Source organism: Condylura cristata, unplaced genomic scaffold, assembly GCF_000260355.1.
Source record: "Condylura cristata isolate star-nosed mole 26May11 unplaced genomic scaffold, ConCri1.0 scaffold00040, whole genome shotgun sequence".
Classification (NCBI taxonomy): Eukaryota; Metazoa; Chordata; class Mammalia; order Eulipotyphla; family Talpidae; genus Condylura; species Condylura cristata.
The window spans coordinates 6,180,377-6,206,115 of record NW_004567141.1 but is presented as its reverse complement, the minus strand read 5'-3'; the positions used below and the strand labels follow the sequence as shown (position 1 = coordinate 6,206,115).

General features: G+C 45.3%; 1 protein-coding gene across 1 annotated transcript in view; it reads right to left on the bottom strand.

Annotated features, from left to right (window-relative positions):
* Positions 1 to 25,493, bottom strand: part of LOC105854436 — a 141,466-nt gene extending 115,973 nt beyond the window's left edge. The window contains exons 1-2 of the mRNA XM_012733261.1: positions 25,421 to 25,493; positions 23,485 to 23,847 (exon numbers count right to left, since the gene is read on the bottom strand). Coding sequence (XP_012588715.1) covers positions 23,485 to 23,847; positions 25,421 to 25,493 — 436 coding nt within the window. The remainder of the gene's footprint in view (positions 1 to 23,484; positions 23,848 to 25,420) is intronic.
* Positions 25,494 to 25,739: the final 246 nt, after the last annotated feature.

Genomic DNA, 25,739 nt, shown 5'->3' with positions numbered 1-25,739 from the left:
GGAAGTGGCTTTAGATTCTCAGTATTCTGTTTTAACCCGCTGTGCCACCAGGAGGGCCTGGGTTCTGTTTTTTTTAATCCAACCTGCAACTCTGTGTCTCTTTATTGGTAAATTTAGACCATTAACATTCAGAGTTAATATTGGTATATTGAAATCTGTAGTTTTCATTTTATTTGCTTTTTTGTGATTCTTTCCTTACCTTTTTCTAGGCTTCCTACTCATTCCTCTGATGGTTCTAGTTCTAATTTTTGTAGTGGGGATTTAGTGGTGATGAATTTCTAGAGATTTTGCCATGGAAAGTTTGTATTTTTCCATCATAGGGGAAGGAAAGCTTCTCAGGGCATTCTTGTTGAATATGCCCCTCCCATTATCTTCTTACCTGTAGTGTTTGTTAGGAGAAGTCTGATATCCTGATTGGTTTTCCTTTGTATGTTATCTGTTTCTTCCCCCTTGTCAATTCATTATTTTTCCTTGTTTTGGACCTTTGAAGACTTTACTATTATGTGTCTTGCTGTAGCTTTCCTTTAATTGTGATATTTTTCCGTTTCGTGTTTTTCTGGCTTCCTGTATTTCTATTTTCATTTCCTTCTTCATGTTTGGGAAATTCTCTTCAATTATCTCCTTGAACAATGTTTCAGCAACCTACTCTCTTTGACCTCTGGGATACCCATGATTCATATAGTATTTCCCTCATTGCATCTTGATATTTCTTGGAGTGCCTTTTCAGTTGTTTTCCTTTGTAGTTCTCTTTCCTTTTCTTTCTTTTTTGGTTCTTTTTATGTCTGAATCTTCAAGAATGCTCACTCATTCTTCCATTTCTTCTGTTTTCTTGGCTTTTCCCAGAGTTCTTGAGCTCCTCTATCTGTCTTTGATTATCTTCCAGATCTTCAACTTTCTTCCTCAGCTGATTGGTTGTGCTTTTATCTCTTTCTACTTTTTCTTTCAGCTCTTGAATTATTTCCATCATGACCTTTTGGAAATCTTTGTCTGTTAGGTGGAGGTATTCTGTTTCCATAATATGCTTTTCTGGAGAATGACTTTCTCTCTGGGGTGCATTATTTCCAGAGGGGCCTGCTTGATCACTTGTATTTTCTTCCTGTTAGCCTTCTGCTTTGTTCTGTTCTAGGTACTCCTGTGCTGCTGTTGCTGGTGGCAATGATTTCTGTTACTCTTTCTGTGATGTAAATATGTCTGTCTGGCGTCTAAGCCCTTGTGACTAGGTACACAACCAGACATTTCAGTTATGGAAGGTATTCTGAGCTGTGCTTTGTTTCAAGATTTCCTGTTTTCCCAGCCCCCACTGTGTGAAGTTGGGTCTGTCATCTCAGCCAGTAATAGCCAAGGGTCTCTTGTGGGGTCCTGCCTTTTCCAGTAGCACGTTGAGTCCTAATCTCTGGAAGGTGTCTATAAGAAGTATCTGGTGGGGCTGATTTTCTCTGTTGAACTTTTCGCTTCTTCTAGGTGTGTCTCAACAAAATAATGAGGGCTTAAAGAGACTAAGGAGTGAAAGAAGGGAGTAGGGGAAAGGATAGGATGATATTGAAATGTGATAGAAAAGAAGGTGATAGGAAGAGATGAATATTAAATAGGGGTAGAAGGGAAAAAAGGAGGAAGTGGAGGGAAGGTGACAGAAAGATAAGAGACAGCAAAAATAATAATGTTTAAGGGGAAAGAGGAGAAAGAGGAGACAGAAAGCTGGGGTAATAATGAAGGGCAGATGACACAAGCTATGCAACTTCTATTGACCAACAAATTCTGGATAGAAGGGAAATGATCTGAAAAATCAGAATTTCCATTGCTAACTTATGTTACCACCTCCCTATTTGTATAATCATGATATCAAAATATTCTTAGCAACCATCAGTTTACAACTGGATTGCCTTAGCCTCATAAGGCAGCTGTCTGGCCCAGGCAAGCTGCCCCAGGATGGGAAATTCTTCTGTCTCCTGAATCAAAAAGCAAGCCCCAGGAGAAAAAAGACTCTCAGAGCATAAAAACACCTGGGAAGCTTCCTTTTTTTTTTTTTTTTTTAATAAAAATAAATCTCAGATAAGACTCCCAGGACATAAGGACTCATGGACAATATTTTAACCTCATTTACACAGGTGTTGCTTAATACATGACTGGACAACTTTTTCTTAATTTACTCCTTTTTAAAAGAATCACTAACTACTCTCTGCTAGCCTTAAATCACCCTTTTCTTAAATAAACACTAACTACTCTCTGCTAGCCTTAAATTAGCCATTAGCTCTTTTTAGACAATCACCGATAATTCTGCTAACACAATTTATTACTTCCCTAAGACCCCTAATAATCTTTTGCTAACAACTCAACCTTTCCCAGACCCCTCTTCCCTTGAGTTAGAGTTAAACATCTGTATACATGACAATTACCACAAAATATGTATAATTTAATATACCATAAAATGTTAGGGAAAAAATACATTGTTCCCCTTGTCCTTAAAAATGTTTATGACAATTTATGGTGTTCTCTCATTAACTACCCTATGCATTATTGTAATTAACTACTTGCTGCACAGTATAAATAAAGACCTGTTGAGAGAATGAGCAGGAAGACTTGCACCCAACTCTGACTCCCGTGTCTTCCTCACGCCCACTCACCTCTCCCCTTCTTGGAATCTCCATTTACTGACGCCTTCCCACCTCAGGGCCCTTCCTGTCTCACCTCTTGATAGCTCAATAGTTGAGGCCGGTCCCCAACAAGCACAGAAATCTACCAGCTGAGCAATACAGGAATGAAACAAACAAGGAAGCAACAAACACATCCATAGCTAGGGGAGAATTGCCTCTCAGACATATGATGGCTCCCAGTTAGCTAGTCCTTGTATTTTTAGGCTAGTCCCCTGGGGAGCACTTGAGGACTGGGTAGAGCAGTCTTCCCAGAATGTGCAGTGTCCTTTGACTTTCTTTTTAGTCCCCTGAGATAGTTGGGCAAGTAGGGGAACTCCTGAGGTTTCTTCCATCCAGGAGCTCATGGTATCTAGAGGCCTCTGATGTAAGGACTTGCCCTAAAATGCTCCTCTGATGGCTCTCCCTTTGGTTGACTCAGGTAAGCCAACTGGTTTCAGGTGAGCATGGCTGGTGATTTTAATTTGGTCACTAGGTGGCGCCAGAGACTTCTCCTAGTAAATTTTCAGCTCTGGGCTTTGGAGGCCCGGGACAGTCGTGGTGGGGAGCACCACGAGGAAGTCTCCCAGGTTAGCCTCTCTGCCTGCCAGCTCCATGCTCCCACTTGCCCACCTGTTGATCTTTGTAGCATTCCAGTGTCCCAGATTTCTTCAGTAGCCACCAAACCTCCAAGCCAAGCCTTCACTCCTCATCTCCTGGGCTCTACACACTGGTTGTATGGGTGGGGGCGGGGAGCAGGTAGATGAGTCACAAGTCTCCCAGCTACCATGCTTCTGAGCTGCTTTTGTCCTCTTGCCAGTCGGGAGCTCCCCAATCGTTGAGTCTCCCTCAATTACCCTTGATCTAGCAGGTCCAGGGTGCCCCCAGGTGGACTGATGAACCTAGCATGTGTGCCTGTGATCTGTTTTGAGGCTCATCTATCTTGTGTGTGCCTCCTCACTCTGCCACCATCTTGCCTCTCCCCTGTTCCTGGTTTCTATGAGGTTTTCATCGCAAATGGAAAATGAACTTTATTGAGTGATTTGTCTAGAACTATTGAAAAAAAATCATCTAATTCTTCTGCTTTAACTAAAAAAGTAATGGAGTTCACTAATAGATCTTCCCAGTGTTAGACCATCCTTTCATTCCAAGGATAAGTCCATTTTGGCATGATTGGGGGTTATCTTTATTGAATAACTCTATATTTATTTTGCTCTATTATTTAAGATTGTGAAATCTATGTTTATAAGTTAGACTGTATGCTTATTTCCCTTCTTGCACTTTCCTTTAGCTCTGAGTTTCACACTGACTGAAAAAAAGTTTCATAAATGAATGCAGTTTCTGTTCCTGATTCTCTATGATGGTTTGTATAAGAATTGGTACATCTATTCCCAGAACATTTGTAAATGGGAACAATGACAGACTCTTAATCCAACTCTATGAAACTGCCCTTTTCATGAGGCCTACCCTGCTAAATTATTTAAAAGAGCATCAGGCCAATCTCCATCTCATTCCAGAATGCTTGATCCTCCTATTTTATCTACTTTTTCAGATTATCATACAGTTATTTATTTTATTCATGTCTAGCTTCACTTCCCTCAACTAGAATATATATATATATATATCAGGAGAAATGTTTCTAAAGCCCCTATTCTCAAGCAAAACATTATATTGGCTAAATAAATTATCTATTCACACAATGGAATATTATTTAAGTAGCCAAATTTTTTTAAATGTTTAAAAAATTAAAAGTTAATCAAAAAGAGAAAGATTAATTTTACATATTTCAATAGAAAGTCATTCACTGAATATTAATTGGGTTATATGTAGTATCATCTTGGTAACATAGGTATATATATTCACATATGTTTATGTGTGCTAAAGAAAGTATAAAAGCTGATAGTGAGCAACTAATATTGGTTATCTTCTAGGTTCTCTTTTTCTGTGTATACACACACACACACACATATACATGATGATAAATTCCCAGAAAAATATAACCCCACCTAATAGTCTGAAGAAATGTTCGACCACAGAGCACTACTATTAAAGAAAGTACAATGAAGTCACATCTACACCAGGAAGGAAACAACAGGTACAGACCCTGATTGTTGTAGAGATGAAATAGTTAAACTCATGTAACAGATAGTAGTTCAACATCTCAAGGACATAGAATGTTTTCAAGAAATGTCCTTATCTTCCACTGGTTACACAGTAAGAATCCATTTATTAAGCTTCCCTACTAGTAGTGGAACTATGTGATTGAGTTTTGAAGATGATTTGTCCCTTCTGGGGTGACACTAGTAAGAGCTGTGACAGGGGCAACAAATACCTATGGTGGTGGAGCCACATGGAGGAGCCTGGATCCTTGAGTCACAGCCTGTGGGTAAGCCGCCAGAGAAAGCTGTTAACCTGCACCTATCATAGCTAGTACGATAGGATTGTGCATGCATTTTATAGTATTAATGCTGGTATTCTAGGGCAGTTTGTTACAATAGGTTGTATTATCTATGCTGTCAGTAAACCTAGGTCAGATATTCTTGTAACTTGGGAGCCATCATTTTACAAATGATCATCTGTTGATCTAGAGATGTCTCCCAGCTCTGCCAGCTATTAGTTATACGACCCTGGACAAGTCCATTCACTTATATGTGTTGCAGATTCTTGGTTAGTGGCATCTACCATAGAATTTGCAGCTTACTCTTTGTGGTTTCGTGTGCATGTTTTCTTTAGAGGACAGTGAAGGTTAATATGCTCATCTCTATCTAACTACAAAACAGAGCCTGTAGAATGAGAGAGTACCCATCCCTTTTTATATTAATAAAAAGGGATGACCCTTTGGAAAACCTCACTGAGAAGATCACCTTCAATTAAAGACACATGTAGATGACTGGAGGAAGAAAATTATAGTCAGAAGCAGACTGAGGCAAAAATCTGCTTGAACCGTTGAAGGAATTGGAAGCAGCTCAGCATCTTTGGTTAGATTTGGAGCATGGAGACTGAGGTAGGATGGTTCAAGACCTATCAGAATCATCTTTTGCTGTAAGGTAAATGGAAGCCATGGTGGAGTTCTGAAGTGAGGAATAACATACAACTTAGACTTCAAAAGAATCAGCCTGGATGTGAGATGGAGAATATACTTTAAGCCTGGATGTGAGATGGAGAATATACTTTAAGGGACTGAAAACAGACAGACTGTGAGGTATTGCAAGAGTTCAGGTGTGAACTCTTCAGATACTGGATCAGATAGTTGTGAGAGGTGATTCTATTATGAATATTTGGAGGGAAAGAATTATATATTGTAAAAGTAACAGTATCTGATGACAGAGTATCGGGTATGAGAAAATGAATGAGATCAAAGATAGCAGCAACATTACATGATCAGAATAAACGATATGATAAAGGAAACACTTACCAGGATTGGAAGACTGACCAGACAGAGAAGCATGATTAGACAGTTCTAACTTAGTTGTGGCTAGCTGAAAATGTGTGTTACACATCATGCAAGTGGAGAGGTCAGGTGAACCGTGGGATGTTTATAATGTGGAGGGATCCAGGCTGAAAGCAGGAACGCCCAACATTTTAAACCGTATGATGGTAAAACATCTGAATTGGCTTTCTACTAAGAAATCATTACAACGTAGTGCTTGACCAAAAGACAAATTTACCAACTAAAAGTTATAAAAATAATAAATCTAGTGCCATCTCACTAGCATAAAGTCAAATTGTCCTCAGACTCTGATCCTTCCTGGAGGCTCAAGGGGACAATCCATGTTCTTCTCATTCTGGTTGTTACCTGATTCAATCCTAGCAGCTCTAAGGCCGAGGGCTTCATTTTCTTCTTGATTGCTACATGAGGACCTTCCCAGCTTCTGGAGGCCGCCATAGGGCCTTGCCTATGACCCTTACTCCATCTTCTTCACCTCATACTTCTTGAATTACTTTCCTGCCTCTTCTTCCTCATCAGTGAATTTCAGATTGTTGAAATGTGGACGAACAGATAATCCAAGATACTCTGTCATCTGAAAGTCCTTAACTTTCATCACATCTGCAAATCTCTTTTATATGTGAGGTCAGGTCCTGGGGATTGATACGTGGCCACATCATCAGACAGAATGAGTGAGGAGAGTTAAGGGAGATGGCTGAGGTCTGAACTCTGTGACATTCCAGAGGTTAGAAGCTGAGGAGAGGAGAAAGAAACCGGTAAAGGCAATAGGAATCCACAACAGAGGAGGAATGAAGAATGGTGAGTGGTGTCCCAGGTGAAGACAGGTTGTGCTGCTTTATGAGACTCTTCACTAGGAGGATAAAGACTGAGAATGTACCTGGGATGTAACATCATGGAGTCCCTATACCTAACAAGAGCATATTCAGTGAAGTGACGGGGGGAAATGCATGATGAGAGGAATCAGAGAGATTTCGCAAAAAAAGGCATGTACAATATCATATACTTGTTATTTGTAACTAAGACAACAGGGAGATTTGTTCTGTGAATCACCATAGAAATGGTGACAAAAGGGCCCTCCCTGATGACACAACAGTTTAAGGCAAGGCACTGCAAGTGGTCTGCAGCCTCCTCAGTGCGAGTTCAGTCCTCACCCGGAGCTGACCCACATGGTGTTAGGGTCCGAAATCACCCGGTTGTCCCCTGTGACAAAGAACAGGACCAGAGATGCACAAGCAAGCAGAGTTTCTTAAGCCAGCTAGCTGGGGTCAAGCCTTCCTGCAAGGCACACAGGCCACACAAGGAGAGCAAGACCCAGACCTTCCGAATGTCAGAGAATATATAGGCCCTTATCGGCTGTTACATACGTCATAGCCGGTGCAAATTCAAAGAGTAACAAGCTTCACAGCACTCAAGGACGGGTTTCTAAGAACAGATGTCTCAGTCATGAGTCAGGAGCTGATATCAGGGTCTGGTTTCAGCCAGTTCCAGGAACTGGTACCAGGAATGCTATCTGCCTGCCCTCCTTTCTGGGCCCAGGGTGAGTAAGAGACCCAGACAGAGGGGCCTAGGGGCCTAACATTCCCCCCTTTTTCTGATCAGAATGAGGAATCATCCTCGTTGGGCCCAGTAGAGAGTAGGGTGACCAGCCAAGGGGAACGATGACTCAAACCATCCCTCCTGTAGGGCCTGGTTCGGCCCAATTAGTGCTGGGTCTGTGTGACTGTGTTCTATTTTCAAGAGGATCTGAATGATAGCTCCGTGCCAAGGCCTTTGGTAGAGCACTAGGCTCCAATTTATCCTGTTTACCCACCGAGTTTCAGCGCGGCCGGCTGGAGTGAAAGAGATTTTTACTATATTACTGTTCTCCCAGACCATAGTCCTTACATAAGGATGAACAAATCTCATGGTAACCAGGTCCGATTGCACCTCCCACTGCCATTCCCCATCACTGTCCACCACACAGTCCCATTGATGCGGAATCTCGATGGCGCTACAGTAGAGCAGGGGCAGCAGGCAATAAAGACCATCAGGGCCGCTGGGAACATGCCCTCTGGATGTTGAGGGCACCGCCCGTGCCGGGTGCCTCGTCAGAGCTGGTAAAGTGCAGCTTCAAGGAGTTATCAAGGTGTTGCTTCGCAGTCCAGGTTCCAGCAACCATCAGGTCTTGCTGTCGTGCCTTCTGGACGTGGGAGTAGTGAATCCACAGGCCGATCCCATCCACGTGTGTGTGTGGGTCCCTGCAGGGTAGGTCTCATTACCAAACAGCTCTTGCATTTCTTCATTATTTGTTTCGCTGCAGGACCTTGATGTGGGAACTGCAGCTGGGCGGACTCAGACAGGCTCAGCATTTTCTTCCAGCCCAAAGGAGAGGCCCTGTGTAGATTAACAAGGAGAAACTTCCCAAGTTTTTCTGACAAGATCAACCTTCCTTGGTGGTCTCACCTCTATTCACTGTCTCCTTGTGTCTCAGACTCTCCTAGGTGGGACTTAATCCACTTCAGGTCACTGTCTGCATAATCAGGATGAAGGGGCAGCACAGGGAGCTCAGGCACAGGCAGTTCCACAATTGCTACAGTGACTGCACCTTCCCCTAAAGTGGCGGCCACTCAGCGAGCCTCAGCATCTGCTAGGCTATTTCCGACGGTCTCTGGGGGCTTCGCTGACTGGTGCCCAGGAACGTGTATCACTGCCACAGCTTTAGGCTTCTGCACCGCTGTCAGGAGCCTTTGAACCTCAGCCAAATTCTTCAGCTCCTTTCCTTCAGCAGTAACAAAGCCCCTTTCCCATGCACATGGATGGTGCCAAAGGCATGCCGGCTGTCCGTGTAGATGTTTGCACGTCTCCCTTCTGCCCGCTCAAGGGCCTCAGCCAAGGCTATCAGTTCAGCCTTCTGTGGGGACGTGCCTGGTGGCAAGGCACTGCTCCAAACTATTTCCCCTCCAATTGGTCCAGCATAGCCGCCCCCGCTCTCTGTTCCCCATTCAGTATGAAACTACTGCCATCAGTGTACCAGGTCAACTTACAGTTCTGCATAGATCGGTGACTGGAGATCAGGAGTCGGTAGCAGGGTTGCAGGGTTCAGGGTGGCCGGGTCTGAGAAGGCGATCCTGGGGGAATCTAGTAAGAGCCCCTGATAGTGAGTGAGCCGAGCGTTAGTCATCCATTTACCTGGTGGCTGCCTCAAAATGCCCTCTACTGGGTGGGGGGTGGTCACCTTCAATTTTTGCCCAAAAGTTAGTTTGTCTGCATCACGGACTAGCAAGGCAATAGCAGCGATAATTCTGAGGCAAGAGGGCCATCCCATAGCTATTGCATCCAACCTTTTGGACAGATAGGCCACCGGCCGTCTCCATGGCCCTAATTGTTGAACCAGGACCCCTTTCGCTACTCCCTTCTTCTCCTCCACGAACAGGGCAAATGGTTTCAATGGGTCTGGGAACACTAAGACCGGTGACTGGAGTAGGGCCCTCTTCAGCCGGTCAAAAGCTAGTTGCCTCCGAGCCCAAAAACTCCCGCACTTCCTGGGGAGTTGCAGGGGCAGGGATCTTGAGAATAGTCTCTTTCATGGCATTCATAGGCCCCTGAGTTCCCTTTGTCAGCTTATAAACCTTTTGGTAGGTCACAATACATTGAAAAATCTGCGATGTGTTAGCGCTAGCTCGATAGCCCAAGGTCCCCAATTTCTGCAACAAGTGGCCAGTGGCCTCCTGGCATTCTGTCGAAGTGGCAGCGGCCAGTAGTAAGTCATCTACATACTGTAGCAAAGTCACACGTGGGTGTGCCTGATGAAAAGGTCCCAGGTCCCTACTCAGGGCTTCATTAAAGAGGGTGGGGGAATTCTTGAACCTTTGGGGCAATATTGTCCAAGTTAGCTGTCCCATCCTCCCTCCTTTTTCTTGTTGCATTTAAAGACAAACAGGGGCTGGCTGACCTTGACCAGAGGGATACTGAAGAAAGTTTCCTTCAGATCCAGTGAAGTATACCACGTCAGTGAGGGGGAGAGTTGACTCAACAGATAATGTCAGTCTTGTCTCTGGCAATGGGTCCATCGGCTGGAGTCAAAACGGAATATTGTGCGCCTGTGTCCACCATAAAACCTATCTGCTTCCCCTCCACACACACAGTTACCCAAGACTCGGGGAGGGGATCCGAGTCCCGTTCCTTTCCTGCCAAGAAGACCCTACCCAGGTCTACAGCTTCCTACCTATCCCTCTTCCTGTTATCAATCGCTTCTCCTTTTCTGGGGCACTCCCTCTTCCAATGCCCACACTCCCTACAGAGAGCACAATGGTTTCTCCCCAGTCTGGCAGGGAGCCTGCCACGCTTTTCCCTCTCCCCTACCAGAAAACTCCGAGCCAAATCCCTTTGTTGTTTCCAGTTCTCCTTACTCTGGACGCCCTATCTTTTCTCCTTCTTCTTTCCCATTTCACTTCACTCTGCCCTCTCCTCACCTTCTGAATCTTCCTTCTCCAGTCTTTACTTTTCCCCTGCACTTTCTCTGCCTTTTCTGCTCTTCCCATCATCTCACTTTCATTTCTCCTCTCCATCCTACTTCCTTTTCCCTCGTCTTGCATTCCTGCCCTTCCCAATCTTCCCTTCTAAGCCAGTCCACTCTTTCCTCCAGGGTTTCCTGGAATTAAAAACTTTCCGCACTACATTCAGCATTCTCGCACAGACAGGTTCCCTAAGCCTCCCTGTTTATAGAGCTTTTTCCGGATATCAGGAGTTGTTGGGTTAATGAATGATAAGACAACAGTTGGTCTGTGTTCCTCCGCCTCAGGGTCTATGGGGGTGCTCCGCCTGTAAGCACCATAGAGGCGCTCTAGGAAAGCGGCCGGGGGCGGGCTTTCTGCTTCCCCCTTGGACAACCGCCCTTACTTAGCCAAATTGGTGGGCTAGCGTGCTGCCACCCGGAGACCGGTCATTAGAGTCTGGCGATAAACCCGGAGACTCCCCCTACCTTCCTGCGTTCCATAATCCCAATTTGGTCAAGTGAGGGCTGGAGGGTGGTTGGCTAGCCATTGTCGCCCAGGATATTCTTCTGGGCCTCACTCAAGATGCGCTCCCGTTCCTCAGTGGTGAAGAGAGTGTTCAGGAGCTGCTGTCAGTCGTCCCAAGTGGGACAATGGGTAAAACTGCTAAACAATTTCTACAAAACCAAATCTCTTAGCAAGTGACCACAACAAAATTGTACACTTATATGATGGAAAAATAAACTTTGTAATAAAAAAAAGAAAAAAAAATTGTACACTTACACATAGAAATTTTCACAAGGCCAAGCCAGTTTTTAACAACAAATGTAACAAATGTGCATCTGGAAAAAAAAACTAGAAACAACAAACACATTTGGCACGAATCAAAATTACACAAATCAAAAGCAATCACAACCACAGGCACTAATTCTCTCCACACGCTTGGACCGGTCCACCTTTCACATTGGTGCGCACCACACCACTCTCAGGATCTTGGTTGGGAATCAACCCTAACAGCATCCACCTGGACAGCCAGCCTTCCACATGCTTGATAAGTTCTTCTTCTCTTGCTGGCTTGCCAGGCTGGTGGATAGGTGCCTGAACCTGAGTGAACCAAGTTCTTCCAGATAAGACTTTAAAGTTTCCTAGTTGAGAGCCCAGAGCCGCTCTTCCAGCCACAGAACTTATGATCCCGATTTACGCTGGCCCTTTACCAGCCACGGAACTTATGATCCCACTTTACTCTGGCCCTTTTAATCCTTGAGCCACGGGGAAGCCACCCTCCCCCCGCTTTACGCTCCCCCTTTACCAGCCACCGAGTGGCGACTCCCACTTTATGCTGGACTTTCCAGCCACGGAGTAGCAACTTCCACTTTATGCTGTCCTGCCCGGGAATTTCTAGTTCCTAAACTCCTAAACTCCACCACTGGCTGTCGTTTGTCGCCCCTGGGGGACCAATGGGTAGATCCCGGATGAGCCCCCAAATGTTAGGGTCCAAAATCATCCGGTTGTCCCCTGTGACAAAGAACAGGACCAGAGATGCACAAGCAAGCAGAGTTCATTAAGCCAGCTAGCTGGGGTCAAGCCTTCCTGCAGACACGCAGGCCACACAAGGAGAGCAAGACCCAGACCATAGGATTGTCAGAGAATACATAGGCCCTTATCGGCTGTTACATACGTCATAGCCGGTGCAAATTCAAAGAGTAACAAGCTTCACAGCGCTCAAGGACGGGTTTCTAAGAACAGATGTCTCAGTCAGGAGTCAGGAGCTGACATCAGGGTCCAGTTTCAGCCAGTTCCAGGAGCTGACACCAGGAATGCTATCTGCCTGCCCTCCTTTCTGGGCCCAGGGTGAGTCAGAGACCCAGACAGAGGGGCCTAGGGGCCTAACAATGGCACAGCAGCCCCAGCCCTCGCCTTAACCCCACAACCCCGCTGCTCCCCTCAGCAGTGTACTTCGTCGGTCTACCTGTTCCACTCCCCACTGTGTCTCTAGTGATTCGTCTCACTGGCCCTGCACCTATGGCCTGTACCCTAGTTCTTGTGCATAAATAAATATTGTTTAAAAAGAAAGAAATGGTGACAAAAAATGAAAGTGGGGAATTGTTACCAAGCCCAGCACCTCAGGGGTGGCAGCCGGCAGGAGCAGTGGTGATCATTCAACTTTCTGCTCCACCACAAGTCAGTTGTGGCAGTTGCTCTGCAGAGCTCAGTAACTGCTGCTTTGTGTAATGCACCAATCAGGTGTGAGCTATGAGCTCATTGGTGAGAAAGGGTCCAATCATAATTGTGGGTGGGACACCCTGAAAGAGGATGTAAGCCAGGGTTAGAGGGCACGGGGTGTGGGGGTTGCATAAGAAGCAGATATCGTGCCAACCCCCAAGGAAGAAGAAAGAAGAAAAAGACTCCATTCCTGGCCAAAGTAAAAGGAACAGAAGCATCCAGCAGCCATCCCCTGAGAGGGGAGGAGAAGCCAAAGGACTGTCACAGACGGGCCCTCTGTCCTGGCTCTGAAACTGCCTGACAGGAGCACCACGGCCGGGGGTGGTGTCTCAAAGTGTTACAGGATAGCCGTGTTACAGGGTAACCAGTGTGAACTGGGCTGCCTGTCTTTGGGTCCTCACCCGCGAGCTTAAAATGTAATTTTCTGCAGACACACACAAAAAGGTAATGGGTTTATTTTTGAAAGGGGAAAGGAAAAGAAACAACCTAGGGAAAGAGAGTGGGGTACAAAGTAACTGGAGTAGCTTACCAACTCCACTAACTTGGAGCTCTAGCCACAAACTAAAACTGCTAGCCCCAGTCGCACAGTCTGAGAGCAGTTGCTCCCGAGAGAGAGAGAGAGCCATTACCTCTCCAGAATGACAGTTGGAAAACTGCTCTCTATTTATGCCCCAAAGTCCCAGAATGCCTGCTTAGCTCCGCCCTTGGGTCCTCACAGTTCTCTCCTTGGTACTGCTGGGAGTTGTAGTTTCCAATCACTAGAGTAGGGTTGGAGTCCAGAAAGCTGGAGTAGGGAGTGGAGTCCACAAAACTCTGCAGAGTTCCTTTAGGACATCCTTCCCCTTAACAATTCCCCCCTTTTGATTTCATACCACCATATCTATGGTGGCACAGACCACAGGGTGAAGTCATAAGAGACAGTCTCCATAAGGTTTCCACTCTTCATAAGGTTTCAAGTGTATACAAAAGAAGCAGCAGTCACCAGCAGTGTTCATGAATGCCCAGTATGATGGTCATTACTGGAAAATAGTACATCATTATAGGTGAAGAGAAAAAATCTTCCAGTATATATATGTATATAAATAACAGGAACAAGAAAAAAATTTAAAAACTTGTTTAACTTCCCTAAAAACAACTCAACTTTGATCCCAACTCTTTATAATGTACAACTTATTTACAAATTAAGCTACCTTTTAACAATTTTTCTATTTTTGCATAAAATCATGGGCAAACTAAAAAGCAATATTTAGATGGCCTTGTCGGAACACTCCATATAGTATCAGAGCAAATAGCTGATACCACAGGCTTTAGGAAACGTAGGCTTTAGGAACAATGCCAGTCTCGGCAGATTCAACCTGGGGCCACCTTTTCTCGAGGTTACCAGGGCTCAATGTTTTTCTTGGGTTGTCCAGGCCTTCCAATGGAGGCAAGCTTCCTCACCTTCTTTAGAGGTCTCTGGAACCCTACAAACAAAGCAGGAGATGCTCATCTTCTTGGCTCAGCTCTGTTTGAAGTTCCTGAAGAATGCCAAGCAAAGCCACTGAAGAACATTACCAATTTCTTTAGTTTAAGCAGACAAAATTCCCTATTGAAGTTATGCAAAAACAGACTCATGAGTAGTAAAAATTACTACTACAATTTTTATAATGTGTTGGCATCAAGGGGAAAGAAGAAAAAGAAACAAAATTAGCTCTGTTGGAAAAAAATAGAACATTATTGAAGATTCTGGTCAGTCAAAGCAAGGAAACTGGCTTTGAATGACACAAACAAAAACATCAGTAGTATTCCAAACAAAACTTAGTAAAATCAATCTATATAGTTCTTGTGGAAAATATTTTCCCACTACTGGAAACAAAAAAACAAAAACAAAAAAAAGTGTTTTTTTTTCCTTCAGAAACAGTGCCTGCAAATACCAGACTAATGAATATAGTTAAGAAGACATTGACCAACATTCACAATTTACATACATATCAAACACATATTTTAAAAATTAGTTTTTGTGCATGTTTTAGAGAAACAAGGTTAACAGTTGTGTTCATGCCCAAGGTTTACCTTTTTCCAAGTGACAATGCTTCCTTCCTAGTTTTACTGTAGTATGCATCCAAATCAGACAAATTGATCTGAATGCTTTCCCCAGGGGGGGAAAAGTAGAAATTTTGTGGAGTGTCTCAGGAGCTCTACTGAGGCTCCACAAAACTTCCTTCGATGAACCAAGTGACAAGTCACCAGACTTTACTTCAGATTTGGAATTCTGGGAAGCTGTGTCACAAATATGGAAAAACTTACAGCAATGACAATCTCAATTCCCTGAAAGCTCAGGCTCAGTTCAATAGGACAATGTAGATCTTCAAACCATAGCCTTTTAGTTTTCCTATTTTCCTTATTTTATAACTAGAGACTCTTTTTTTTTCCAAACTTCCATTGCCTGACATTATCAACCCAATTATAAGAAAATATATATACATATACCAATACAACCTTTTTTTTTTTTTCAGGGTAATGGATTTATTTACAAAAGGGGAAAGGGGAAGGAACGACCTAGGGAAAGAGAGAGGGATACAAAGTAACTGGAGTATCTTACCAGCCCGCCTACCTTGGAGCTCTAAGTCACAAACTAACACTGCTGGCACAACTCCCACCTCTCACCTTGGATGGGCTCCCGGGACTACTGCTGTCTCAACTGTACACAGCCATTGGCACCATCAGAATCTCCACACTTCTTCTGTGATTCTTTCTGTGTACCTGAATTGTGCACAAAGATGATCTTGGGCTTGGAAACCTGAGGTGATGCCCACACCACCCCCTGTCCCTGGGACATTCCCTAAACAACAAATTGCAGAAGAAAGGGAGCAGTGAGTCCCCTGGGGGAAGAAGGTCTCTGTCCTGGAAGGGGGACAGTCGCCTACCTCTTGCCATCTTCATCTTCTCCTCCTGCTTCTTCTTATGTATCCTCCAGAGGTAAAGGCCAGCACCCAAGATGCACAGCACAATCAGGATGGCCACAAAGCTGACTTGCCAGGGGGCACTGGTGACTTTGAAATTGGAAACTGTTACCCTCCCTCAGAAAAAAAGTGTTGAGTGAAGAAGTGCCAGGAAAAGAGACATTGAGTTTCCCATTGTCAAGGACAGGTGGGGAGACAGAGGGTGGAGAGGTCTGAGGGTCCTGGTGCAGGAGTTCAAGAAGAGTGGCAGCTGCATTCATTGACCCACTTTTTCAGCTCTTGCCTAGTGCCAGAGGTGTTGAGATGAACAATATTTGACCCACAGCCTTGAGGATCTCATCATGTAGGGAAAGTCTGAGAAAAATGCAGAGTGCCAGCCAGAGGGATGAAATGGATAAATGCCATTGCCCTGTACCCAGGTCTTTAAAGAGCACTTCTTGGAGATGTGACGGGAAACTGAGTCTTGAGGGTCACGGGAGTTCCCCACATGTTCAGGGAGGGCACGGCATTCCCGGAAAAGGAGCACCATGTCCAGGGAATGAGTGTGTCAAATCACCAGCCTCAGGGAGGTGCCAGCACTCACTGCAGCAGGCCGGAGAGGGTCAGCAGAGCAGGAGTCTCTTTTCAGAGAATTCTGAGGACTTGATGAGCATGAAATTTACAAAACTCCGGAATAAAGGTGCGTAGGGAGTGACACAAACACAGCATGCCCCTCTGATTTCTGAAGATGGTGAGGGGCGAGGCTGCACACAGTGCACCAGGTCAGTCACTCACTCACTGTCACAAGCTCTACTTGGCACAGGATTCAAAGGAGAGCAAGAGGTGACCAGTCCTCACAGTGCTCCAGGATGCACAGGAGGCAGATAAACGGAGCACTGCCCCCGGGCATGGGGTGGCAGTGGCAGCTCTGGAGGCAGGGGTGTCTGAGGCAGGAGAGAGACAGCACTGAGGCCCCTGTGCAGGGTGGCTATGCAGGGCCACCTCAGCCTGTCAGACGTGTCGAGACACAAGTGTGGGACTCTATGAATGCAAGTGCCTGCAGAAGGCACGCTCCCTGAGATGAGGCTCCAGAGCAGCAGGTCCAGAAATGAAGGACCAGTGGGGAGGAGGGGTCGGGGAGGCCCACGGTCAGTGTGACTGACACATCAGGCAGTTCCAAACAAGCAGGTTATGGTGCTGGGTGTGGAGACAAAAACATGGTCACAGGAGCACCTGAGCCCTGAATCCTATAGGTAGCAGGCTCACAAATGACAAATTCCAATACCTTTCTGAAAAGGCACAAGGCCCCCCTGGATGTGACAGGCTGGGAAAGGCACTGGGATGCTACTACTGTGCCCAAATGAGAGAGGGCATGGGTGAGAGATATTTAAATCTGGTCAAGGAGATTGCGCCCCGCTCCAGGCTTCTGGATAAGATAACCTAGGGGAGGTGGTGCTAACAGACATGCAGGGAGAAGGTCCAGAATCCACAGACCCCAGGGCTTCCTCACCCTGCACGCACCCACAGGCCCCAGACAGGTGACACTCACCAGGGGCACACAGCTCCCCGAGGGCCGTGGTGGCTGATTTCTGGTCCACTGTGTTGCTGACCACGCAGCTGAGGTTGGCATTGGGCTGGCTCAGGGGCAGGCTCACAGCCAGGGTCCAGGAGCTGGGGGCTGGCCCTGGTGGGGGCCTTCCCCCTAGGACTTTGGCGAGGCCCTCGCTCTCCCAGGTCAGACTCAGGTTCTCACTGTGCCCCATGGTCCCGCATTCCAGGGTGACGTTACACCAGTCTGCTGTGAGGGACAGTGACTCCATCCGGATCTGGGGAGGGGGCACAGGCTCTGGACAGGAGGGGAAAAAGGAACGGAGCTCCAGTGAGTGGGGTACACATTTTCATTCATCATCTTATTCAAACCTTGGCATCCTCCCTCTATAGAAATAAGACCACTTTTCAATAAAATGCGAGTTACTCAAGGTTACATATATACCAAGTGTAGAGAGGCAGTATGCAGTGAGGTAAGCTCTATGCTATTTCACCATATGGGGAAAACATAAAAGTCTCTCGTAAGGAAATAAAGTCTGTCCTAGAAGGGAAAGTCCTCAGACAGAAGAACGAGCTCTGTCGGGAGCCTGCTGCTCCTGCTTAGACAATGCCTGGCTGGACCTGCCGTGGGGGAGGAGGATATGTGGCGGCTCTGGGTGACCAGAGAAAGGTCCCACACTGGCAAAGCAGAGACACCTGTGGGGGTGCAGTGGGAGCAACTGGGAGTGACAATTCTGAGTGAGCGAGGACATGCCCCTGAGGTCCATGAGGTCCATGCGGGAGGGGAAGGGCAGATCAATGATGTGGTCATAAAGACATTGGGGGTCTAGAGGAGCAAAATTCTTACTGTAGCAAGGTGTCGAGAGGAAGGTTAAGGAAAGACAGTATTAGCTAAATGGTTCATAAAAAGTGTCCTAGCCAGTCTCTCTCCTATATTTATAGAGGGTTTTTGACCTGGTTTTGGGAATTTGTGTTTGCAAATGTTCCAACCAGATGCTAAGAGGATACAGAGGCTTGAGCTGCACGTGGATTTTTAATTGTGCCCCAGATAACATCCCCCAACCAGAAACTGTGAGTATCTTAGGCTACAAAGCCAGGAAATTAATTAAGCTAACACTTTCAATTAAGGGTGCACAGATGAAGATAAAGTTATGTCACCAAAATGGCAACAGGACTTTTCATGCTTTGCTGAGCCCTGGAAGAGAACACCTAAACACTGCTCAGGAAGGGGAGCCACTGGAGACGCCTACCCCTGCCTACCCCTGCGGAGCACCCCTGCACTCCAGAGCACAGCGCAGGCTGCATGAGAAGACACTGGGGAGGCTCCAGGATCTGTGACGGGAGTGCGGAGAGGACAGTGTGGCCGCAGTGGTGCTGGACTGAGGGGCGGGGCTGCCAGCCACCCAAAGGCCTGAGGAGAAGAGAGTGGAGATGCCGTGGACGCACTTGCCCTGGTCTCATATGAGCTCAAAGCAAAGAAGCCGAGGTGCTCCATACACGCCAGCACCCCCGCAAGACGGGCAACAGAGGACGCTTTCGACGGGGCTCTCCCTGCTACCCCAAGGGTCTGCCCTGGGCTGTGCCCTTACCTATAACCAAGAGAAAACCCAGCCACAGAATGGGACCACAAAGAGGAGGGACAACAGGGGCCTCACCTGCAACCTAGACCCACCCACCAAGTCCACAAGAGTGCTTTCCCCTCGGCACCCTTCCCCCCAATTCGCTGACAAGCTGAAGCCCACCCACCATCCTCATTTACTGAGGCACATTTAGCAGTCAAGTGTAACCCAAAAATCACAATGACAGTAAAACCAAAACACCACCTGAAGGTAAAGAAAAGGAAACGCAGCTCAATTTATAGCAGTAGACAATTCCAGACAAAAAGTAAACACGGAAACGGTGGCCAGAGATGACACATTAGATGACTTGGACTTCATTCCTATTTGTAGAGCATTCTACCCAAAACAACAGGACACACATCTCAAGCGCACTGGCACACTCTCGAGGCTAGATCACATGTTGGGACAAATGACAAGTCTCAAGGAAAGTATGAAGACTGAAGTCATATCAGCATCGTTTAGGAGCACAATGTATGAAACTAGAAGTCAACCAATAAAAAGGAAACGGGAGCAACAAATAGGCAGAGACTAAACATCGTGCTAATTGAACAACTACTGGGTAAACAAGGAAATCAAAGGGAAAACGAGACCAATGAAATGAAGGCACGACTTATCAGAGCCTAAAGGATTCAGCAAAAGTGGCACTCACTGGAAGCTTATACTAACACAGACCTACCTCAGGATTCGAAAAATGTCACGAATAGCAAGTGTAAGTTTACAGCAAAAGAACCCAGAAAAAAATGAAAACAAAGTCTATAGGAGAAAAAAAAGGAATAATTGCAATGGGCATTAAAGGAAGAGGCCAAATAATATGAAAAGTGAAAATAATGCGATCTGAAGAGAAAACAGAGTATTAAAATACATAAAAGATCAATGCCCAAGAGCTTTTCTAAGATAAACAAAATAGACTGACCTTGTCCAAGACTTATCAGAGAAAATGAAAATAAATAAGGTCAAAATTATAACAGATGCCACAGAAATACAAAGGATAATAAGACAGTACTATGAAACTCTACGTGATAATAAATTTGAACAATATAAAAGAGATGGCAAAATCATAGAATCCTCCAAGAATGAATCAAAAAAAAATTTGAACAGACCAATCATAAGCAAGGGAATTCAACAGTAATGAAAGGTCTCTTAAAAAAAAGAAAAGAAAAAAAGCTCAGGGCCTGATGGCTTCACTAGTGGCTTTAACCAAACTTTCAAACAAGAATTAATAACTACCCTCCTCACATCTCAGAAAACACAAAGGAGGGAAAACTTCCCAGCATATATTATTAAGGAACCATTATGCTGATTCAAAAACAAGATACAAAGAAGGAAGAAACATAGATAAATATCTGTGATAAGCAAAAATGCTTAACAAACTATTAGCAAAACAATTTCAACAGCACATTCACATACTCAAACACCATTATCAAATGGAATTTATTCCGGGGATGCAAGTACAGTTCAGCATACAAATATCAACTCATAAAATAGGCTGCATCAGTAAAAGGCAGGATAAAATCATATATCACCTCAATACTGTTGAAAAGGCATTGGATGGAATTCAATGTCAATTTATGATATTAAAAAGTCCTTAACTGGGCCCTCCCTGGTGGCGCAGCGGGTTAAAGCACAGCACTAGGAAGCTAAAGCCACTTCAGCATGAGTTCGATCCCTGCCGGCCCAGAGGTGACCCACATGGCACGGCAGACTTCTCCTTGCCAGCCCGCTGCTCCCCTCAGCTGGGTACTTCATCAGCCAGCCTGTTCTGTTACCCATTCTGTCTCTAGTGAGTCCTCTCATCCCCCCTGCATCTCTGGCCTGTACCCCAGTTCTGTGTGGTCAAATAAATAAATCTTTAAAAAACAAAAAAAAAGCCATATTGGCTAAGGAAATAAACAGATTTAATACAATACCTATCATAATAACATAACATTCTTCACAGACGATGGTAAAAATACCTAATAATGTATTTGGAACTATAAAAAGCCTCAATAGAAAGAGACACAAATACAGTGGAAATTATACAATCATTGACTTCAAACTAGACTACAAAGCAATAGTAACCAAACACCAAGAGTTTTGGTTAACAGATATCAATGGAACATAACTGAAAGCCTGGAAATAAACCCATACATATAAGACAGTAACTTATAATAAGGGAGCAACAAGAATCTGAAGTGCAGGAAAGTGCCTTTAATAAGTGCAGTGGGAAAACTGGGCAGCCACATGCAAATGAATAAAAGGCTAGTGACCAAAATATAGGAAGAGATAATGAACTCCAAAAAAAATAGTAAGGGCCCAATTAAATGTACTGAAAATCTGAATAGACGCTTCTCCAAAGAAGACATACAGATGATCAAAAGACCCAGGAAAATATGCATCATCTATATAATTAGGCAAATATAAATCAAAACAATAATGAGAAATCACCTCAATCATGTCAGGATGGTTATTCAAAAGACAAGAAGCAACACATGTTGGGACAGGTTCCTTATACTCTTGGTAGGAATGTACATGGGTGCATCGATTATGTCAAGCAGTAGCCAGGAGTTGAAAACAACCAAACTGCCGATCAACAAATGATTGAATAAAGATGTGATGACATGCACACAGGGGAATACTACTCAGCCACATAAAAGCTGAAATCCTGCCTTGGACAACAACATGGATGCCCCTGGAGGGAATTAAAGTTAATTAAGTCAGTTAGACTGAGAAAGACACCTATGATATCACTTACATGTAGTTCAGAAAGAAATGAGACAATGACTTAACTAAATAAAGCAAAAATAAAATTTTAGACTTTAAGACCAAATTAGTGGTTACAGGAGGGAAAGGGAAAGTAGGCTGAGTAAATCAGGTACAAAATGTCGATTCTATGGTGAAGAGAGAATTATAATTGTACCGATGAACATACTGTACTATACACAGATGTTGTGTTATCGTGACAAACACCTGAAACCTACATTAGGTTATTTTCCATTATTGATAAAATTTTTTAAATATTAATATGTATAAGCAAATAGATTATTCCCAACTATCCAGAAGGACCAATGTATGACAATGTGAGGAAATTAAAAGTGGAAGACTTAAAAAGTGGACATAAAGTTGAATGTCATCTACTTAAAAGTAGAAGAGAATGGGAGAACATGAGATCAAAGATATTTAATGTGAGGCTCCATGACACAAGCTATGCAACGGCTATCATCTGACAGATTCCGGATAGCTCGGGAAAAGCTCTGAAATATCAGAATTTCCACTGCTAACTTATGTTATGACCTCCCTTTTTTGTATAATCATAATATCAAAAAATATTGTAGCAACATCAGTTTGAAACTGGCTTGCCTTAGCTCTAAATTGGCTACCTGGCCTGGGCAAAGTACAAGCTGAGCTGCTCCTGGGCAGGAAATTCCTTTGACTGAAGACAAAAGGCAAGCTCCTGGAGAGATAAGACCCCAGAGCATCAAGACTCCTGGAAAACTTCTTTGGTCTTTTGACAAAAAGCGATTCTTAAGATAACTCTCAGGGATAAGGACCCATGGGCAATTTCCTAACATTATCAACACAGGTTTTTCTTAATGCACAACTATGTAACTTCTTCTGAATTTACTCTTCTCCTAAAACTATCACTAACTACTCTCTGCTAGTCTTATTTAACCTCTTCCTAAACAAACACTAGCTACTCTCTGCTAACCTTAAGTTAACCATTAGCTTCTCTTTAGGCTATCACTGACGACTATGCTAACACAATTTATTCCTTCCCTAGGACTCTTAAATCCTTTGCTAACAGCTCATCCTTTCCCAGACCCTGATCCTTTAAAGTCACAGTTAAACATCCGTATACATGAAAGTTATCACAAACATGTATAGTATAGTGTGCCATAAAGTAGAAGGAAAAAGATGCATTGTTCCCCTCTTCCTTTGAAACTTTTATGTCGGTTTCTTATTAACTTACCTAAGGCATTATTGTAACTAAATCTTGCTAAACAGTATAAATAAAGACCTGCAAAAAGATGAGCAGGAAGATTTGCACCCAACTCCGACTCCGAGTGTCTTCCTCACTCCCTCTCCCCTTATTGGAATTTCTGCACGCCGACACCTTCCCATCTTAGGGTCCTGCCTGTCCTGCCTCCAGACACCTCAAAAGTTGGAGCTGGTCTCCGACAGCTCCACCATTTCTCCATGAATATAGAGCCAAAGAACGTAGTTACCACTAGACAGTGGGAAAGGCAAGAAGAAGGGGTCTCCCCTGGAGCTGCAGAGAGGAAGCAGTCCTTGTGACCTCCAGAAAAGATAATAAAGATATGATGTGTTAATCCAATAGGTTTAGTAGTCTTTTGACACAAAAGAAAGAGAAAACTAAAAAATGTAAATTCCATCCTTTAAAAAACCCAACTATGTGTTATTGCAAAATATCCATTCCCCAAAATTTCCATTTTCCTCTCCCAAACACCAAGATGATGTTCTCCTGGGGTGACTCTCAGCTCCTCTCCCCATTCCTAGTGAACAAACCCTGATTCCGAAGGAGAAATTGAAGCTTGAAACCTGGTTTTCAGAAAATATCCTGCAAAGTGGAGACCACGTGACACTCCCAGGGACAGGAGGGCCAGTGGTATATGAGGGGGTGTCACATACCATGGACAGTGAGCTGGAAACCTTGGCTAATTCCTGTGCCATCTTTTAACTGAGGTCGAGCCCAGTACCGCCCGCTGTCCTCAGGGGTCAGGTTCTCGATCCGCAGGGACGTCGTGTTGGGCACGCGGACCCTCTGCCCATACTTGTCCTGGAGGCTGAACCAGGTCAGAGACGGCCCATGCTGGACGCGCAGCATGACGGTGAAGTTTGTATCAGCTCCAACGCCCCACTGCATCTCCAACAGCTCAGTTGCCTGGACGTGGCTCATGTGAAACAAGACAGCTCCTCCTCGGACCCCCTGCAGGGGCAGGTCGGCTCCAGGGACTTTCACCCTGGAACTCTGGGCCCCGGTGCTGCTGGTGCCTAGGGCATGGAAACAGGAATTATGGGTCTCTTTTGTTTCCAAGAATAACTGAGACTTCAGTGAAATCCTTCACTATCCTCCCTTGGCTGTTGGGAGACCCCTAAATTCGTGTCAACACGAGACACTCCGAATTCAGAACAGTGCTCTAGAAGGTGCTACTGGCTCTCCCTTTGTAGGCTCCAGCACCCTCCCGGTTCCCTCACTAAGTAGGGTAGAATAAAGGTATTCCTTAGAACATGCACTTCCTCGTCATAGTCAGTGTTGTACAGTGTTGAAATATCCAAATGCTGGTGCAACAAAGAACACTAAACATTTCACCAAAGAATCAGCTCCCGGGCCACGTGTTGGGGGAGGATGTGCACGGGGACCTGATGAGACAGCACTTCCGTCCAATGTGGGGGCTTCTGGGAGACTGCCCCCAGGAGTTCTGTGTGTCTCATCTCTCCCACACACACCCCAAAAAATTCATAAATGTGACATCAGACCTTCACCAGAACTTTCCAGCACCTTTTTGCTAAACCCACCACTTCACAACCCCCATATCGTCCTTTACGCCTCCCCAAGTTTATACCTCTGTACCCCTGTTAACAATCTCCATCTTCCCACATTCTCTCCAGGCTGCTGTAACTGGCCATAGGAACACCCTCAATTCTGAACTTTGCTGTTGCTTCTCAAACTGGGGTTCCATGGTTCGGCCCCTTCCCTTATGCAGTCCATGATGCCACCTTGGAGAACTGACATTCCCCGGACACCTGGGCCCTGTGCCCATGTTATCAAATAACATGATGCCCCACAGTTTAGTCACCCCAAACTGATGGGAACCCCCATATTGACAGGAAACTTGAGGTCTCCAGGACCTGAATAACATTTGGATGGAGAGAGATTCAGCCACAGGCAGGAGGAAGGACCCCTAGAAGATTCACTAACCAGAAAGCAACTACTTAATACATGTTTATGAATTTAAACACTGTAGTGAGAGATAGAATTCAAAAGCACAGTTAATTTAACCCCGAGACTCAAGGAGCCTCTCCTGCGTGCTGCGTGATGGTGTCGTGGTCTGACTTGCTCCCAACCCAGAGGAGCTGTGATCACTCTCAGTGGAGGAGCCCAAGACCCCTGGCGAGTGTTGGTCCCTCCAGCTCAGATTACAGGTTCCATGTTGGCCCCTTGTCTACATGACAGCCACAGAGGCTCTGCATCTCCCCTCTGAGATGAGGGCAGGGGTGCCCTTTCCAGCCCCACCCCCAGGAGTAATCATCTTTGCCTCCATCCCTTCCCCTGGTGGCTCCAGGCCAGCTGTTTCCCTGGTATCCCCACAAAGCAGATGATGACCCTGCCCTGAGCCCAGCCCAGGCTGACCCAGCTCAGGGCCCATGTGCCCACAACCAAAATATCCATCTCGTCTTTTCCACTCACTCAGGGTTCTAAACCAGATTACTGCATTTGCTAAAATTAAGACAGACTTGTTTTGTCTCTTTGCTCACCAGAGACATCAAAACCCACACCAGGGGACAGAACAGCTGCCTCCTGCTCCTCCCTGCTCCCTCCCGCCCAGGAGACAGGGCCACTCACTGAGGAGGAGGCTGCTGAGTCCCAGGATCCAGGACACCCAGCAGGGGCGGGGGTCCCATGTGCGGGGCCCCATGCTGGCTGCCGGTCAGTCTGTTCAATTACAGAGGAAACATCTAGAAGGCAGAGAAAAGAGCAGAGGAAACACTTTACTCACATGACCCTCTTGTCTCTTCCCCCACCCAAGGTTGTGGCTGAAATGTTAGTCTGGCTCCTCTCATAACAAGCCACTTGGGTCCTTCCTGCTCCCCAGCAGCTACCGCAACCTCAATCTACGACTGCAGCAGACACATATGAACAGCCCCGCTCCTGTCTGGCACCG